At 34.5% G+C, this 17190-nt stretch overlaps 2 protein-coding genes across 4 annotated transcripts; one reads left to right on the top strand and one right to left on the bottom strand.

The window, feature by feature from the left end:
* The first annotated feature begins 548 nt into the window (after positions 1 to 548).
* Positions 549 to 17072, top strand: LOC109055946 (MOB kinase activator 1B-like). 2 transcript variants are annotated; one of them, XM_042747612.1, is made up of 6 exons: positions 549 to 752; positions 13635 to 13801; positions 14236 to 14329; positions 14407 to 14540; positions 15389 to 15552; positions 15730 to 17072. In XM_042747612.1, exons 2-6 carry the CDS (start codon positions 13747 to 13749, stop codon positions 15805 to 15807), a joined length of 525 nt encoding a protein of 174 aa, XP_042603546.1. In that variant the 5' UTR covers positions 549 to 752; positions 13635 to 13746; the 3' UTR covers positions 15808 to 17072. The 2 variants fall into 2 exon arrangements, with proteins under 2 accessions (XP_042603546.1, XP_042603545.1); XM_042747611.1 differs by lacking the exon at positions 549 to 752 and adding an exon at positions 10500 to 10717.
* On the bottom strand, positions 1090 to 6315 carry cacfd1 (calcium channel flower domain containing 1). Of its 2 annotated transcripts, none has more exons than XM_019073131.2 (6): positions 6112 to 6315; positions 5694 to 5912; positions 2407 to 2479; positions 2195 to 2320; positions 1825 to 1932; positions 1090 to 1703 (listed from the first exon to the last, which is right to left on the bottom strand). In XM_019073131.2, the coding sequence occupies exons 2-6, from the start codon at positions 5800 to 5802 to the stop codon at positions 1613 to 1615; spliced, it is 507 nt and encodes a 168-aa protein (XP_018928676.1). In that variant the 5' UTR covers positions 5803 to 5912; positions 6112 to 6315; the 3' UTR covers positions 1090 to 1612. The 2 variants fall into 2 exon arrangements, with proteins under 2 accessions (XP_018928676.1, XP_018928675.1); XM_019073130.2 differs by having other exon boundaries at positions 5694 to 5929.
* Positions 17073 to 17190: the final 118 nt, after the last annotated feature.

Consider the following 17190-nt stretch of genomic DNA (forward strand, 5'->3'; position numbering starts at 1 on the left):
AAGTTTACATCTCGTAATTCTATCTAATTCTGATATAAACCCGCAAAAAAAGTTTGAATGGTCAGATATGAACTCAGAAATGTGCGTAAAAAAAAAAAAGATTAAAAAAATGCAATTACCCTTTTTATGTTTTCATTCTGTAGTGAAAATGGCCTTCCATACATTTCATCCTAAAACCAAAAGGGAAAAATTCCTTTTACATTTTTAAAATGCATTTTCATTTCTGCATTGTAACATAATGACAATTAAGCAATTAAATTTTTAACATTCCAAACATGTTACTTTGAGATTTATTTCTCATAATTCTCATTGTTTTATTCCTGTAATATAATGGTTGTATTTAAATCTAAATAAATTAAATGATATAAATTAACATTTTATTTTAATAAATGTGATTAATTTTCATGAAAAAAAAGATTTGTTTAAAAAAAAAAGACTAATTTCATGAAATTCACCCTTTAAAGACAAAAGACAGTAGTAAGTGTGTGTGGTAAGTTTGGTTAGTGAATTATGTCTTACATACTATATTTATTTTTTTTTTTTTTTTGTGTGCTTTAGCTTTCATACTTTTCACGGTCAGTGTTGAGACTGGCTCAGAAAGACGCAGAAACAAGCGAACAACACGTCATCACAGCATCAACAAACCCAATGGTTTCTTATTCCAGAAAAGAAGCCCTTCTTGAGTGCAGCAAGAGACGCATGGCTTGAGAGGAAAGACAGAATTAACACACACAAGTTCCTGAAGACGGAAGGTAAATGCTTAAAATGCACCTCATCATTCAGAAAAACACTCACATGAGCTTTTCAATAGACTTCAGTCAGGGGAGCGTCATATTTCATTTCTGGGAGGAATGAGAATGAGGCTGTGAGGGACTGAAGTACAGCGCGTTTAATGGATTCTACTGTTGTTTAACAACAAACCCAGTGTTCAGCCGACGAAACAAAACTTTTGAGTCCCTCACAGCCTTGTTTTTATCCGTGTTAAATTCAATATGCCGTCTAACCTGATTAACGTCTATGGAAAGAAGAGTTTTGAGTCTCTCACAGCCTTGTTTTTATCCGTGTTTAAATTGAATTTCCTTTCTAACTTAATTTACGTCTTTTCTTACGAACACCAAACATGCTGCAGCAAAGGATTCTGGGTAAAGGCCAGTTAGCAGAGGCACAAAAACACACAGACACACTTTGTTATAATCCCTGCAATTCCCAAAACACGTTTTTTTTTTTACCATGCCTACACATTAAAATACAAGTTTTTAAAAGATTTACGTGTCACAAATGTTCAGAACAAAGAATTCTGGGAGGAATCCCAATGGCCAAAAGTTCCAATTCCCTGCGCTGGTGTTGAGGCGGTTTGATACGAGAGACGGAGACGGTTAATGCATTCATTTGCACTCCAGCTTTGGGTTAAAATAAACTAAAATACATCCGTTTTTATAAAGTGAGATGAAAATTAAATCAATGCTTAAAAAAATAAAAAAACAACTGTGCATTATAGCACAATTGAAAAAAATTCACTTAAAACCCATTTTATTAAATAAATCCTACACAAACTGATTTGAGGCCAAAGGTTACGCTGGGGGAAAAAGAGAGGGAAGGACGCAGCGGAGGTTCACGGCACTGAACCGTCTGTCGTTCCTGTCAGTTTCTCTTCGTCGCCCTGTTTTTGGTGCTGCAACCGAGCATAGCTCACCGCATCACCTCTGAAACACAAAGCGCACAATCGTCCATCATTTAGTCAATAATGGCAAAATACATTATGAAGAGCTACTCAGTGAAGAAATGTTTTGTTCTGTGTGCAAGTACATGCACACATGAGCTCACTTCTTTCCAAGGGATGCGAGTCCGTACAGCACTCCTGTAGCAAAAGCGATGGCGTTACCAAACAGAGTTGTGATGGAAAAGCTCAGAAAGATGGGAAACAACGCCATCCTGAGGGACAAAGTGAAATCTGTGTTCATTCTGATAAAATTATATATTAGTGGTTGCATTGATATTTGCATTTCAATTGACTGATTTGGACAGCTACACTTGTTAGTCTACAGATTTCTCCTAGAAGTCAAAAACAGTTTAGTGGACGATTTAGCTTTTAGAGTTGCCATAAAAAAAAAAAACACTTTTTATTTGCAGTAAATATTAGTTCGACAGTAACACTGATCATGCAGTGAAGGGAAGAGCTGGGAGCGGCACTCACCCGCAGTAAAACAGGGCTTTCTGCCAGGGCTTCAGACGGTCCGCACGCGCCGCTATAGCATTCGCAAACTCCACGAACTGACAGCAGAAGGGCACCTCACACAGGAACAACACAATCGCCGTCATCCTGAGAGAAACAAGAGATAGTTCCTCTTCTGATTGGTTTATATACATGGCTTGATGAACTCTGGGAAATGAAATGTAAGTTCTTACACCATCCAAACTCCAGCCGCGATGTTTAACGGATTCACAGTCACACAGTTCCAAACACCCATTGTGGCACATGCTAAAAAAATAAATAAATAGAGAAAAGTGTTACATTTTTGAAAATAACATCTATATTTGTCAGCTAAATAAAAACATTGTGCTTAGTGGTAAATGATAAATCAACTTTTGTGATTTGTGGTTTATTATGTTTCTAAAATTTTTAAAGAATCAACCAAATATTTTCCCTATAGCCCAGGGTTAACCAAGCTAATAATTGATTAAATCATAATAAAATAATGATTAAAACAAATGTGAGCCTGGACCACAAAACCAGTCTTGAGTTGCTGTGGTATACTGTATTTGTAGCAGTAGCCAAAAATACATTGTATGGGTCAAAATTATAGATTTTTCTTTTATGCCAAAAATCTTTAGGATATTTAGTAAAGATCATGTTACATAAAGATATTTTGTAAATTTCCTACTGTAAATATATCAAAACTTAATTTTTGATTAGTAATATGCATTGCTATGAACTTCATTTGGACAACTTTAAAGGTGATTTTCTCAATATTTAGATTTCTTTGTAACCTCAGATTCCAGATTTTCTCAGATTTCCAGAATAGTTATATCTCGGCCAAATATTGTCCTATTCTCCTATTCTCCTAACAAACCATACATCAGTGGAAAGCTTATTTATTCAGCTTTCAGATAATGTATAAATCTCTATTTCGAGAAATTGACCCTTAAGACTGGTTTTGTGTTCCAGGGTCACAAATAAATAAAAAATGTGGCCCAGGAGTGCCAAGCATTCATGAAAATTGAAAAACGTAACCCCTAAAACAAAAACAATAATATCTAATTCCAACCAAACAAATAAATAAATAACTTTGATGAAAATAAATGAAGTACTTTTTAAATGATTAATATAAAATAATATATCATTTGATTTAAAATAAGTTTATTAGTGATAAGATTAAGCAATTATGATATAGTGGTCAGAATCAACTTCTCTGTGTTGTACAGATTACGTTCAGACACACAGGAAGGAGCAGCTGATTGGCTGATGGGTTTGATCAGCAGCTGCTTCTGTCATCTGTGTCTCAGCATATGTAGAAGAGAACAGAGAACCATTGATGCCGACTGACACACACACAGGTTTTATCATCTGCTTCTTTGTTTGTGTAGAAGGTGTTCAGATCTTTGTGTGTAATGGTTTGTGTTTGTTAGGATATTTGTGTAGTGTATTTGATTAAAGTGAAATGAATAATTATGTGTATATGCCATACAGAGCGGATTTGTTTTGTTTGAGATATTTTGAAGGAAGGGTTGTTTTTTTTGCACTATTTTTTTTTTTTTTTTTTTTTTTTTTTTTAAAGGGACCATGCTGTTTTTTTTTATTGATTTTTACATTTTTTTTTTTTTTTTTTGTTAAATTGATCCTTTATGCTATAAAATATTTATTTCTTTATTTTAATCTTGTAATGGTAAAAACATAATAAAAGTAAAATCATTTTTTTTTTATTAATATATACATAAAAAAATGTAAAAAAAAAAAACGAGTACACATAAAAAAAAACTATAAATTTTTTTTTATATAGATGGTTGCTCTGTTATTCTTTTTCCGTAAATCATTCTACATCTTTAATTATTGCCTTTCTCAAGTATTATGTAAATACATATGCATATCTCTTTATTTATACAGTCCTATATAGAGTAAAAATGCACAAATCTATACATAAATCAATCCATTTTTCTAGATTTATATAGATTAATTTTTATTATTTTTTATTTATATAATTTTTATTTTTCTATTTTTCTGTTCTCATGTCAGATGTGTATGTATGCATGTATGTATGTACCAGGAGCACCTTAAAAAAAACACAACAAATTCTTCATGTGTTTGCGCACACCTGACGAATAAAGCTAATTCTGATTCTGATTCTGATCATATTTGGGTGAGTGTGGCACCAAAAGGACTGAAAACCCCTGCACTAGAGAGAGAGAGATTGTTATTGGTTCATAACACATGGTGATCCCTAACAAAAGACAAGAGAAGAGAAAGTAGAAGTTGCTAAGATACCTGTTACCATGACAGTGTCTACAAAAAAAGAGCTCATACAAACCACTCCAGCATCTCATAGTGAGTTTACACCTCAAATCCCAGCATATTTACCACTAAATGATGTATTAAAGCACTTCAATCATTTCTCTCACTTCAATACATAATATTGAAGGATTTCTTTATTTCAATGCATTTGGTACTCCAAGTATAACCCTGTTATTCTCTTTGGTATAACCCTGGAACCATAACTACTTGTTTGTAGGTGTTGATTCTCCATGACAGGTTTTCTGTGAGAGTCAGTGTCTGAAGATGTGATTGATTAGCCATGTCTTTGTTCAAAGCAATGATCTCACTGAGTGTATTGATTAACAGAGAAGGACGACAACATCATGGCTTGCCTTCATACCAAACTGATGAGCATATGCTGGTCTATATGATATAGTGATTAATAATCAATAATATGGTTCACCTATATTATATCATGCAGGCATCTGTGGAAAAGTTTTGAGAAAATCAGTCTAAAAAATAAAAATAAAAATAAACAAAATAAATATGTGTTTAATTAAAATAAATAAATATAAAAATAATTAATCGATTTAAATAAATGAGTTGGAGTAAAATAAACAGATAGATTAAAATGAAAATAATGTATAATTTTAGTAAATAATTTTAAAAAGATAAAAATAAAATATCATTTGATTAAAATAAATAAAAAATTTAACTTTTAATTATAATAAAATAAGTAAAAATAAAATACAAAATATAATTTGATAAAAATAAAATATCATTTGTTTAAATAATTTGATATTGTTTTAAATAATGAATTTTATAGTTTGTTTTTAAATTATTTTTTTGTTTATATGTATTTTTTATTTATGTATTTTTTGCTGGCTTTTAAATTTTAGAAGGGGGTACCTTGCACAAAGATGACATTTGGGGGTCCGTGACATCTAAAAGACTGAAAATCCCTGTTGTACAGCTTTGCTTCTTAGGAAGAGATGTCACTGAGAACATCTTGACATCATCTTTTCATAATTTGATGTGCTGTAGTCTGCTGTAGGGTGGGATGTGAAACCGCTAGAAGTTGTGTTTGGTGTGAGACAGTATCTTGTTGTAAAGGTGTCAGATGCAATCACACACGGACACAGCTGTGTATCAGGAAACACATGGCTGATGCTGTTATCCTGCATTAAACAGCCATATGGCCACAATCACGTGGTGTGGTACTTACATATGCCACCCAAGACACCGGCCAGTTTGCAGATCCAGCGGTACCACCAGGACATGCCATCGTCGTCTGTGCCGGTTTTGGTTGGGGTTGCCGCCTCTTCCGAGCTCATTTTCCACCGTTAAATTATTCAGACTCCCGGTGTCTCACTTACAGCGCAGCGGCAGCTGCAGTACCAGCGGCGGCCTGAGGGCGTCGCTCTCTCCCCGCCGAGGACAATGGCTGGAAAGTATAGCTGACTGTAATGTCAGCCAAATAAACAATTTGCGTAATAAAGTTATCAAACAATCAGCAGCCAAAAAAAATCACTGCATTGTAAAATCGTCCTGGATAAAAAAAATAATAATAATGCTGTAAGCACGCCGCTGCTCTAATTATGGTGTTATAGAGGAGGCAGAAGACAGCAAAATATAATCCAAACCTCTCAGGATCGCTGTCGAATTTCGTCTTCTTCAAAAAAAAAATCTCGTGTTAAAAAGTGTCGCTGAATCGGTGTCCTCAGAGTCGGTGTAATGTCAGTTTAATTTGGTAACGCTAGAGCTTTTGCTCCTCTTGTCTTGGAGGTTCCCTTGTCTGCGTTGCATTGTGGGTGGAGCCAATAATGCGTCACTGCGCATGTGGAGCGTCAGGAGCGTCAGCCGCGTCAACATTTACGCAGTCAGGACTTTGGTTAACGCTCATATAAATACCTAGACGCCTCATTGGTCGCTTTGAGCCGTTGCTGTGATACGTCAACGTGTCCACCATGTTTGTGAGGGCAAGACTGCCTTAAAAATAAATGGAAGTAAACGGGGGAGCTGCGTTTTTTTCTGGATAAAATCACGATAACGTTCACATTTATCAACCGATTTCAGAGGTTTGTGATCTACATGCAGTTAAAAATCACTTTGCCTCCAGTTATTTAGTTTGGTTGGAAAATTATTAATTTTCGTAAGAAACTGTGAACGCTCACACTTCTCACTTGTTGATTTCGTTGATTTTTTAGGTTTACAATTCTAATGTTAATGTAGTATAACTGTGACATGTACATGTAATCTGAATGTATATTAAATGAAATAAGTTGTTTTATTGCTTTCTCTGTGTTCAACCCCAACATTTTTGATTTTATTGTGTTTTTTTTTTGAACCTGTTTTTATACAGTCTGTGGTCAGAAACACAGCTCATTCACTTTTTAAATACTGGGGGAAAAATCGAAAATAATACATCTTTTAAACACTTATAATTTACCATCATTGAGAAAACTGAATATAACCAGCGAATACAAATCAAAAAGTAATACACTGGTAGTTTGCTTTTTATTTTGATAGCACTCCACAACAAACAATAACAATTGCAACTGATAAGCCTTTATGGATTCAGTGAAACTTAGTTAAAGTGGTAAAATATTATTCACCTATACAGCGCACAGTAAAAATATAGTAAAAGTGATATGTAATATAAAAATATATATGTTGTGCAACTTGTAGTAAAGTGAATAATATAAAAAGCGAGTACAACAGTACAATAACATAAGTGATATAATAGATTTATAATAGTACAAAGTATATGTATAATACCATAATAAATAAATTAATAAAAACAGATGAATAATAGCAAGAAGAATATGTAATATCAAGGGTGGAATAATACAGAATAGACAAAAATGAATAAATTAATAGTAAATTATAAAGTAAAATAAACAATCGTGAAATGTAGTTGTATAATAGTATTTGTGTAATAATTATTAAACAAATTAAGACACAACACAAAAAAAATGTGGACGTGAATTCCCAAATTGTGTTTAATTAATGATCTCCTTAAGTATAATATATACATGTACACACACACACACATATATATATATATATATATATAAAATACAAAATGGTGGGTTTAGTTTGTGATGACAAAACCTGACTAATAAAGACTAATTCTACACTGCTTTCCCTCAAGATTTTCCTATATTTTTTATTCAACTAATGAGTAAAATAATGTAAACAACTTGACATGCTTGACATTTTGTTCTACAATGCAAATTACACCACACCCATGCGAGAAAACACAAATTTTTTAAACAGTTGTTTATTTTTCCATATATGTTAATACATGTATGTTTTGGGGTGTGAGTGTGTGCACGTTTACGTTGTACAACAAAATATCAAAGTATAGTTATATTTAACACAGACCAGAAAATTAATAATCATTATTACAACATCAAGGGCAATAATAAACAATGATTTTGTCATGATATTGCAGCTTGACTCACTGTGAGTTCCTGTGTTTTTCACTTCTAGGCTATTTACATCATGTAGTTTTTGTGTAAATACACACACAGTACATGATCAGCATTTAACCAGCCTGTGTAAATAATTTTAAATGCAGTCTATAGTATTGTGATTGACTGAAGAAACTGGTTATATTTAAATAATAATAATTAATGTATTGTGATTGACTATATAGTGCTTTTCTGGGCACTCAAAGCACTTTACATAGAAGCAGGAATCTCCTCGTCCTCCACCAGTGTGCAACATCTACCTCTAAATATTTGAAAAAAAAACAGAAACATTTAATAAGGTAATTATATTGTTATAAAAATTACCCTTACAAAGATAGAAAAAAAAAATAAAAAATGCTCCCGGAAGTCTATTCCGGGGAGAGAGAGAGAGTGGTTTGCATATGACCAGGGCCAGTCTGGCCATTCATTCAGGGCTATTCTGGGTTTTAACTAGTACAAATACAACATTAGGCTGTGGAAGTATAGCCTTGTCTCTTGGAAATGCAGAGAGAACAGCTTTTCTTCAGCTTTCCTTAAGACTTTCCTTGTCCTGTTTGCAACTAAAAAGAAAAGAAAAAAAAAATTATATATATATATATATATATATATATATATATATATATATATATATATATATAAATAATCAGTTCACAGTTTTATGATAAGCTATGAAATCATTATTATCAAGTGATGATAAATAAGTAACGTTACTGTAACTAAAGAGACATGCTTTAGCTCCTTCACTAATCCTGGCAGTCTGAGATTTGTCAAAGTGCTCACTGTACATCTTGTGCTTATAACACAATTGAGTTTATGATATAAATTACAATATAAGTTAAAACTTAATAAGAGTTCATTTAAACTTTGATTTCTTATAAAGTCTCAGCTTTCCACAGCTAACTAGCGATATCGCTGGATATTAATAGTCTGACACTGGTGGCTAATTAAGCTTTCAACTTAAAGCTAAAAATGACCAAAAAAACATCCAGAAACAACTGTTGAGTCTTACCTGTGAAAGATAATACCCCGAAATCTGTTTTTATTATTGTGCGATGATTTGTAGATGCCCAAGCTGCCGACGAGTCAGGTATGTTTTTCCTCTGTCCCCGATATGAGAGTAATGGAGAGTTGCCCGCTCCAATATGGCGGCGACGTTGACGTGCGGTTCGAGCGGCCATGAGGCGTCTAGCTATTTATATGTCTATGCTTTGGACCATATCTATGACATTTACGCAGTCAGGACTTTGGACAGCTAGTGTTGTGTTTAAAAGTGTTTTTGTTTTTAAAAGTTTTTGACATTTTAACTTTAATACAGTTTTAACATTTACGCAGTCAGGACTATTCTACTTATCCTAAAGTCATGGCTACATTAATATTTAATTATCATTATTAACCTGAAAATTATAGGTAAATACTCATAAATAATCTGTCTAATAACTATCAGTATTAGCCTAATACATGTAACCTGTAACTTATATATTAGAAATTGAGTCGACACAAGCAAATATGTTTACAAAGGTTTCACAGAAAAATTTTCTTTTCGCCATTCTGTTGCTACAATATTATTAAAAAAAAAAAAATATAATAAAAACAAAAAACAAATCAATTTTAATGCAAAACTTGGGTATTTTATTAGTGCGGTCGATTAAAAAAAAAGAAAAATCATAACTTTAAAATAAAAAAATGTAAATAAAATATGGTGTTAATGAGTGGTATATTTATATTTGATTAAAAAAAATAAATAAATGATGTTATTTTTATATTTTTATATTAAAATGATATTTAAGATATATTTAAAGAAAAAAATTGTCACTTTTTTAACAATACAAAAGACACAAATAATATATCAGCTGATTTATTTTTTTTTTTGAATGTTATGTGTTTTAGAAATTTGAATTTGCAAATTTGTTATTTAATATTATTTTTATTTTTTTATTTGAATTTCATGTGACCATAATAATATATCAGCTCTTCATAACTATCTATCTATCTATCTATGTAATCTAACAAATCTATTCTATCTGTCGGAGTATTTGAGGTATAATGTTAGAACAAAAAAAAAAAATAACTATCTATCTATCTATCTATCTATCTATCTATCTATCTTTCTATATATCTATCTATATATCTATCTATCTATCTATCTATCTATCTATCTATCTATCTGTCTGTCTATTATGATTTTGTATATGTTTTGTCCTGATCAATTATTCTATCTATCTATCTAATATTTATCATCTATCATCTATCTATCTATCTATCTATCTATCTATCTATCTATCTATCTAAAAAAATGAAATATTTATTTGTTTAATGTTGTTTGTCATGATGAATTATCTATCTATCTATCTATATATCTATGTATGTATCATCTATCGATCTATTAACTATCTAAATCTATCTATCTATTGATAGTGTGTATAATGTTATTGTCTGATCTATATCTATTTCTATCTATCTATCTATCTATCTATCTATCTATCTATCTATCTATCTATCTATCTATCTATCTATCTATCTATCGGAAAAAAGGCTTACGTCAGCAATTCGAACCATCGCGAGATTTTGTGGTTCGGCGTTAACACAGATCTCCAAAACACAAGTCAGCCTTCAGCCTGGATTTACTCAAATGTGACGTGATATACAGATCTACAAATCACGTCAGAGAATCCACAGCTGCTGCGGGAAGTTTGTTGCCAGGTGTCTCTGCGCTCCACGAAGCCGAACCGCGGACCAGCAGCAGAACCTGACAGAAGAAGATGAGCTTCTTATTGTGAGTTTGACTCTGTGATTAAGATCATTATTTCTAGATAACTACCAGTTTACTCCTTCAGCTCGTCTTGCTCAAGAGCTTTTGGACCGAATCGACTTCGGTTCTGCGCGTGCAGATCGTTACATGTGTCAGTATTTCAACCTGACAGCGTCGTTAAAATATGCTATTTTTCACGCAAATGCTTCGGCATCGAGATCAGCCCAATTCTGGCACATTTGCACCGGTTTCTTGGCTCTCTGATGAGCTGGGCTGGAAGGGGGCAGATCTTATGTAATGCATGTTTGTTTCACAGTGTGCTGTTCAAAAAGCACGTTGTGTGTCTTGTCACTTTGTATCCGAGATCAGAGAGTTGCATTGCGTGCAAAGCCTGTGATGCATCCAAAGTTTGAAAACCTCTCCTGAACTTTGGCTGAAGTGTGTTCTGCGCAGCTGAGCTGTTGATGAAATTGCATGAAATGCAATAGTTACCAGGCAGTGAATGATGTTGCATCTGTCATATGAATATCTTCTTATGTACCCAAAATGCTGTTTAATTCAGTTTAACAGTCTCGCATCTTTCTAATCGTATCATTTTGGGAGGGTACAGGGTGTATTTGCTTTCTCTGTAATTACTTTAAAGAACATGTTTACATCTTACAAGAGGAAGAGAGGGAGGAAATCTCAAATGTAGAACATTTCTCAGTCCGCTTCTGTAATCTGAACTCTCGGCAAGAGTTGATTTGTTATGATGCATCTGAAATTGAATTTACTGATAAGGTTGTCTAGAACCATCAGAGAAGCCTGTCATAAGAGAACCGGCCTCCTCAAAACAGCCGAGAATGATTTCATTTGGAAACTGCTGTGAAGCGCTTCTTTGTAACAAAGGAGCTCATTGTGGACTTCAGGAAGAAGAAAGGAAGCACGCATGACCCCATCCACATTAACGGGTTGGTTGTTGAACGTGTCTCCAGCTTCAAGTTCCTGGGAACCACCATCTCTGAGGACCTGTCCTGGACCCAAAACACCGCCAGCCTGGTCAAGAAGGCTCACCAACGCCTCTTTCTTCCTCAGGGACCCTGAAGAAGAACCAACTGTCTTCAGCCATAGTGGTGAACTTTTACCGGTGTGCGATCGAGAGCATCCTGACCAGTTGTATTACAGTTGGTATGGGAACCTGCTCGGTGGGCGGACCGCAAAGCACTGCAGAGGGTGGTGAAAACTGCCCAACGCATCACAGGAACACCACTTCCTGCTATTGAGGACATCCAGAGGAAACGCTGTCTACGTCGAGCTCGCAGCATTCTTAAGGGGACATCCAGAGGAAACACCATAGACTGTTTAACCTCCTGCCCTCCGGGAGGCGCTTCAGGAGCCTCTGGACAAGAACCAGCAGATCCAGGAACAGCTTTTTCCCTACAGCTGTCTCCTTGCTGAACTCTGCCCTCTGACACCCCCCACACCATACACACAGACCACTTCCCCACTTCATCACTACATCTGACCGATTTATTTATTATTATTTATTTACAACAACAAAACAGTTAACCTTGCTATTACTTGCACTACTGTCTGTTCATCCAGATACACTGAATAAAACCCATTTGCACACTGATATATTTCTATGCGCTTTACTTTCCATTGCAATATTTGTAAATTATGTTCATATGGGTTCATAGGTTTTCTGCCAGTGTACATACACTTTCACATATTCCATCTGTATAGTATGTTCATAGTACACCTATCTGTATATCATGCTGATAGTATTTTAAAATTTAAAATCTGTAAAATTATGTCCATAATACTTTATCTGTATAGTTATTGTTACAGGTTGTAGACCTTGATATTCTGTACTTACTGCTTATTGCACTTCTGGTTAGATGCTAACTGCATTTTGTGCCTTGTACCTTACATGTGCAGTGACAATAAAGTTGAATCTAATCTAATCTAATCTAATGTTTACCGGACGCATGTGATTTTGGAGAAGTGGAGAACAAACACAGATATGTGATGTCATTGCCATTGTGATGTTTTTGAATTTGAATTGAAAAAAATGTGTGAATGGTTTTGAGTGGCATGTGTGTTTCTTTGATGGGAACCGGATAAACTGCATGTCTATGTTTGAAGACTTGGTAGATAGACAATTTGACGTTCTTTAAAGGAATAGTTCAGCCAAAAATGAAAATTTGCTCAAAGTGTACTACACACCCTCATGCCATTCAAGATGTTGATGAGTTTGTTTCTTCATCAGATTTGGAGAAATGTAGCATTTCATCACTTGCTCACCAGTGGATCCTCTGCAGTGAATGGGTGCCGTCAGAATGAGAGTCCAAACAGCTGATAAAAACATCACAATAATCCACAGCACTCCAGTCCATCAGTTAACATCTTGTGAAGCCAAAAGCTGCATGTTTTTAGGAAACAAATCCACTAAACCCATGATGGAGTCATCCATAATGTTGCTTGTTGTCTCAAAAGTTGTCTTGTCTGAATCAGGAGAGAAATATGCACAGAGCAAGCACAGTTTACAAGCAAAAACAGTTCTGAACTAATATATTAGTGGATTTTGATGTGAGAGGACAACAGGGGATCAATTATTTTTTATGAATTATGGGCTTAAAATGCCTTAATGATGGATTTGATTCTTACAAACACAGCCTTTTGCTTCACAAGACATTAACTGATGGACTGGAGTGGTGTGGATCACTTGTGGATTATTGTGATGTTTTTATCAGCTGTTTGGACTCTCATTCTGACGGCACCCATTCACTGCAGAGGATCCATTGGTGAGCGAGTGATGTAATGCTACATTTCTCCAAATCTGATGAAGAAGCGAACTCATCTACATCTTGGATGGCCTGAGGGTGGGTACATTTTCAGCAAATTTGAATTTTTGGATGAATTTTCCCTTTAAATTGTGTTTTTGTTCCGTCCTCTCCAGCGGGAATCGCTCGTCTAAGACGTTTAAGCCAAAGAAGAATATTCCAGAAGGTTCTCATCAGTATGAGCTGCTCAAACACGCCGAAGCCACGCTGGGCAGCGGGAACCTGCGGATGGCCGTCATGCTTCCTGACGGAGAAGATCTGAATGAATGGGTGGCCGTCAACAGTAAGAACCAAGAGTGATATCATATTTATTAATTATCCCCACCAGCACAGCCACAAAGTGAATCATTTGTACAGTTCTAGTGTGTTTTGTTATTGCAGATGGTTTTCTTGTTGCTCTCTGTGTGTTCAGTTGCTTTTCTCATTTCCTTCTTAACAACTTTGACCCTTGACCTATTGATGACCCCAAACCAGACCCATCCTGTCTTTAGCGATCACCCAGTCTGTCCCGAGAGACTCTGTGTCCATTGCAAAATTACTAAAAACAACTGACTATAAAACAAACGATTTAATGCGTGCTCTCAGACTTTTTGATCTGACCGATTGTCTCACTCTGTGTTTTACTGTAAATTTAACAATGGCACTACTTTTCTAACTAACTAGAAGTTCTGATTGAATATAATGAAGTTAAATGTTTCTCTTTGGTTGTTTCTGCAGCAGTGGATTTCTTTAACCAGATTAACATGCTGTATGGCACGGTCACAGATTTCTGCTCCGGGGACAGCTGTCCGGTCATGTCTGCAGGACCAAAGTGAGTGTGTTTGTACAGTGAGGAATGAATGATTGTGTCTCTGTTTGTCTCTGCATCACTCATCTCTTTTCCTTTAGATATGAATATCATTGGGCAGATGGGACCAACATTAAGAAGCCTATTAAGTGCTCGGCTCCGAAGTATATTGATTATCTGATGACGTGGGTTCAGGACCAGCTGGATGACGAGACCCTGTTTCCTTCTAAAATAGGTACTGCTGCAGAGATATTTTAGTTTCATTCAGAAACCATTGTAGTTTTATTAATAAGGTGTCATTTTTCATGTTTTTTATAATGTTTTTCATTTTTTTTTATTTTTGTATATAGTTTTAATCTAAGAGAATGTGAGATGTTTTGTTTGAAGCTAAAATAAAATAAGTTTGATGTGATTTCAGTTAATGTTTGTTTTATTTTAAGTAACAAAAATGTTTTTTTATGGTTTTAAATTTAAGTTAATTAGTTTGGTTACGCAGAGCAATGCTGCTCTTAGCCATAAATATTGTGAAATTGTGCTGTAAACATATTACACAATACAATTTTATGTTATATGTGAGCTTTATCATATGTGACCCTGGCCCCCGAAACCAGTCTTAAGTCTCTGGGGTGTATTTGTAGCAATAGCCAAAAATACATTGTATGGGTCAAAATTATTGATTATTCTTTTATGCCAAAAATCATTAGGATATTAAGTAAAGATCATGTTCCATCAAGATATTTTGTAAATTTCCTACCATAAATATATCAAAACTTAATTTCTGATTAGTAATAAGGACTTTATTTGGACAACTTTAAAGGTGTTTTTCTCTATATTTAGATTTTTTTTTTTTTTTTGCACCCTCAGATTTCAGATTTTCAAATAGTTGCATCTCTGCCAAATATTGTCCAATCCTAACAAACCATACATTAATGGAAAGCTTATTTATTCAGCTTTCAGATGATGCATATTCCTCAATTTCGAAAAATTGCCCCTTATGGCTGGTTTTGTGGTCCAGTGTCATATATATACTGTTTATAATAGCAGGTCTTGTGTTATTTAACTCCATCTGTCCCACCTGTCCAGGTGTTCCCTTCCCCAAGAACTTCATGTCTGTGGCCAAAACCATCCTGAAGCGTTTGTTCAGAGTTTATGCTCATATATATCACCAACACTTTGACGCGGTCATGCAGCTTCAGGAGGAAGCTCACCTCAACACATCTTTCAAACACTTCATCTTCTTTGTACAGGTGCTGTCAACACTTTATACATACTTTACTGTATCTTCAATCAAATAAACGCAGCCTTAATGAGCATAAGAGACTTTCAGAATCATAAAACATTCTTTCCAATTCCAAACTTCTGAACTGCATTACAGTTTTGTTGTTTCTGAATTTGAAAGAAGTGCTTATTTTGTCTGTTTTCAGGAGTTTAACTTGATCGACCGTAAGGAGCTGGCTCCTCTTCAAGAGCTCATTGAGAAACTCACTACAAAAGACAGATAAACTGAGACAAGGAGAGGAAACAGTGTTAACAGTGAAGAAAAACAGTGATCCTGCGCTCTCTTCTGACTCTCCCTTCTATCTTTTGCTTTGTACAGATGATTTTAACCCCACAGCACTGCTAGGAGAAGTGAAGGAACGGCAAAATACTAATATTTCTAAATGGATCAAACCTGATTTTTGGCTGGATTTTATGTCTTTCACAGTAGTTTGGTCACTGTAAGCGAGGGATTTTAACGAATGAGAACTGAAATGCAGACTACGGTGCCTGTGTTGAAGCAGAGAATAGGTGATTGGCTTTCTTTGACTAGTGTGAGTGTTAAAGGCATTTGATTCTTCATTGCTGTAATGCTGACAGCAAAAACATGGAGTTAAATAACTTAACTTCCTATGCAATAAGATCTTATTTGTCCTCACTGATGTTATTGGGCAAAATAGTTTGAAGTCCATATCAGAGCTTGTTTTTTCCTTATATATTTCACATTTAATATGTCACTACTAAGGTTCAGAATACTAAAAAATGAAGTGTGCATGCTGGAATTGCTACTTTGTTGGACCCGCATTGCTGATGAGAAGTGTTGGCCTTGACTTTATATCTTACGCTGTGCGTCAAAGAGACAAAAAGAAATGTATGATAACAGCTCAGAGTAGCCACAGCTGTTTCAGCTTTTGAGTTTTTCATAAAGCATTGAATTGATGCAACTGGGTTGCCAAACGTTTCTTAAATATTTAACCTGTTTAATTATTAAAGCGTTTCAGTGGCACCCATTTGTTCATATACGGTCAGTACAGTTCTGAAATATTCAGTAAGCTTTATGGTTTGGTTGTATTAGTTGTTATGGTTAGAAATTTTCAGCATTTGGTTCTTAAGTGAATGACTGTGGGCTTTTTTCTCTGCCTCCATTTTAACCTTTTTTTCCCCCATCTCTGTTCTTCTATTAATACTTTTATAATTGTGTTTAAAAATCCTGATTTAGATTCCTTTCTTCATGAATGTAATAGTTTTACTTCTAATGGTTTGGACTATGCGATCGTGTAAAAGTGCCAACCGCTGATTAATATCAGACAGAGATGAAGTATTTAAAGAGCAGTTTTTGTCACTGAAATGAGAATATATTTTCCCAGTACTGTATAATAATTAGGTTAGATTAGATATTTAAATAAATGCATACGATTTCCTGATATTGTTATAGTTTACATTATTAAAACAATATCACTAACTGATGTTGTTTTTGCTGTACATAGAGCAAATAAAATCCTTCTCAACATTTTATTTGTGATTTTCTATGCATGTGCATGTTTTATATTTATATATTATATTTTCTGAACGCGTGTGTAATATGAAACAACTGTTTACAGGTAAAGTAACTTTTTAATTTTTTTATA

The sequence above is a fragment of the Cyprinus carpio genome, chromosome B21 (assembly GCF_018340385.1).
Source record: "Cyprinus carpio isolate SPL01 chromosome B21, ASM1834038v1, whole genome shotgun sequence".
NCBI lineage: Eukaryota > Metazoa > Chordata > Actinopteri > Cypriniformes > Cyprinidae > Cyprinus > Cyprinus carpio.

What these genes read in the sequence shown, in the direction of transcription:
- LOC109055946 (XM_042747611.1), top strand. An exon ending in TGAATGGGTGGCCGTCAACA is followed by an intron (nt 13,802 to 14,235) that starts GTAAGAACCAAG and finishes TTGTTTCTGCAG; the next exon opens with CAGTGGATTTCTTTAACCAG. An exon ending in ACTTCATCTTCTTTGTACAG is followed by an intron (nt 15,553 to 15,729) that starts GTGCTGTCAACA and finishes GTCTGTTTTCAG; the next exon opens with GAGTTTAACTTGATCGACCG.
- cacfd1 (XM_019073131.2), bottom strand. Translation starts at nt 5,802, where the DNA reads ATGAGCTCGGAAGAGGCGGCAACCCCAACCAAAACCGGCACAGACGAC. An exon ending in AAAGCCCTGTTTTACTGCGG is followed by an intron (nt 1,933 to 2,194) that starts GTGAGTGCCGCT and finishes TTTGTCCCTCAG; the next exon opens with GATGGCGTTGTTTCCCATCT. An exon ending in CTCGCATCCCTTGGAAAGAA is followed by an intron (nt 1,704 to 1,824) that starts GTGAGCTCATGT and finishes TTTGTGTTTCAG; the next exon opens with AGGTGATGCGGTGAGCTATG.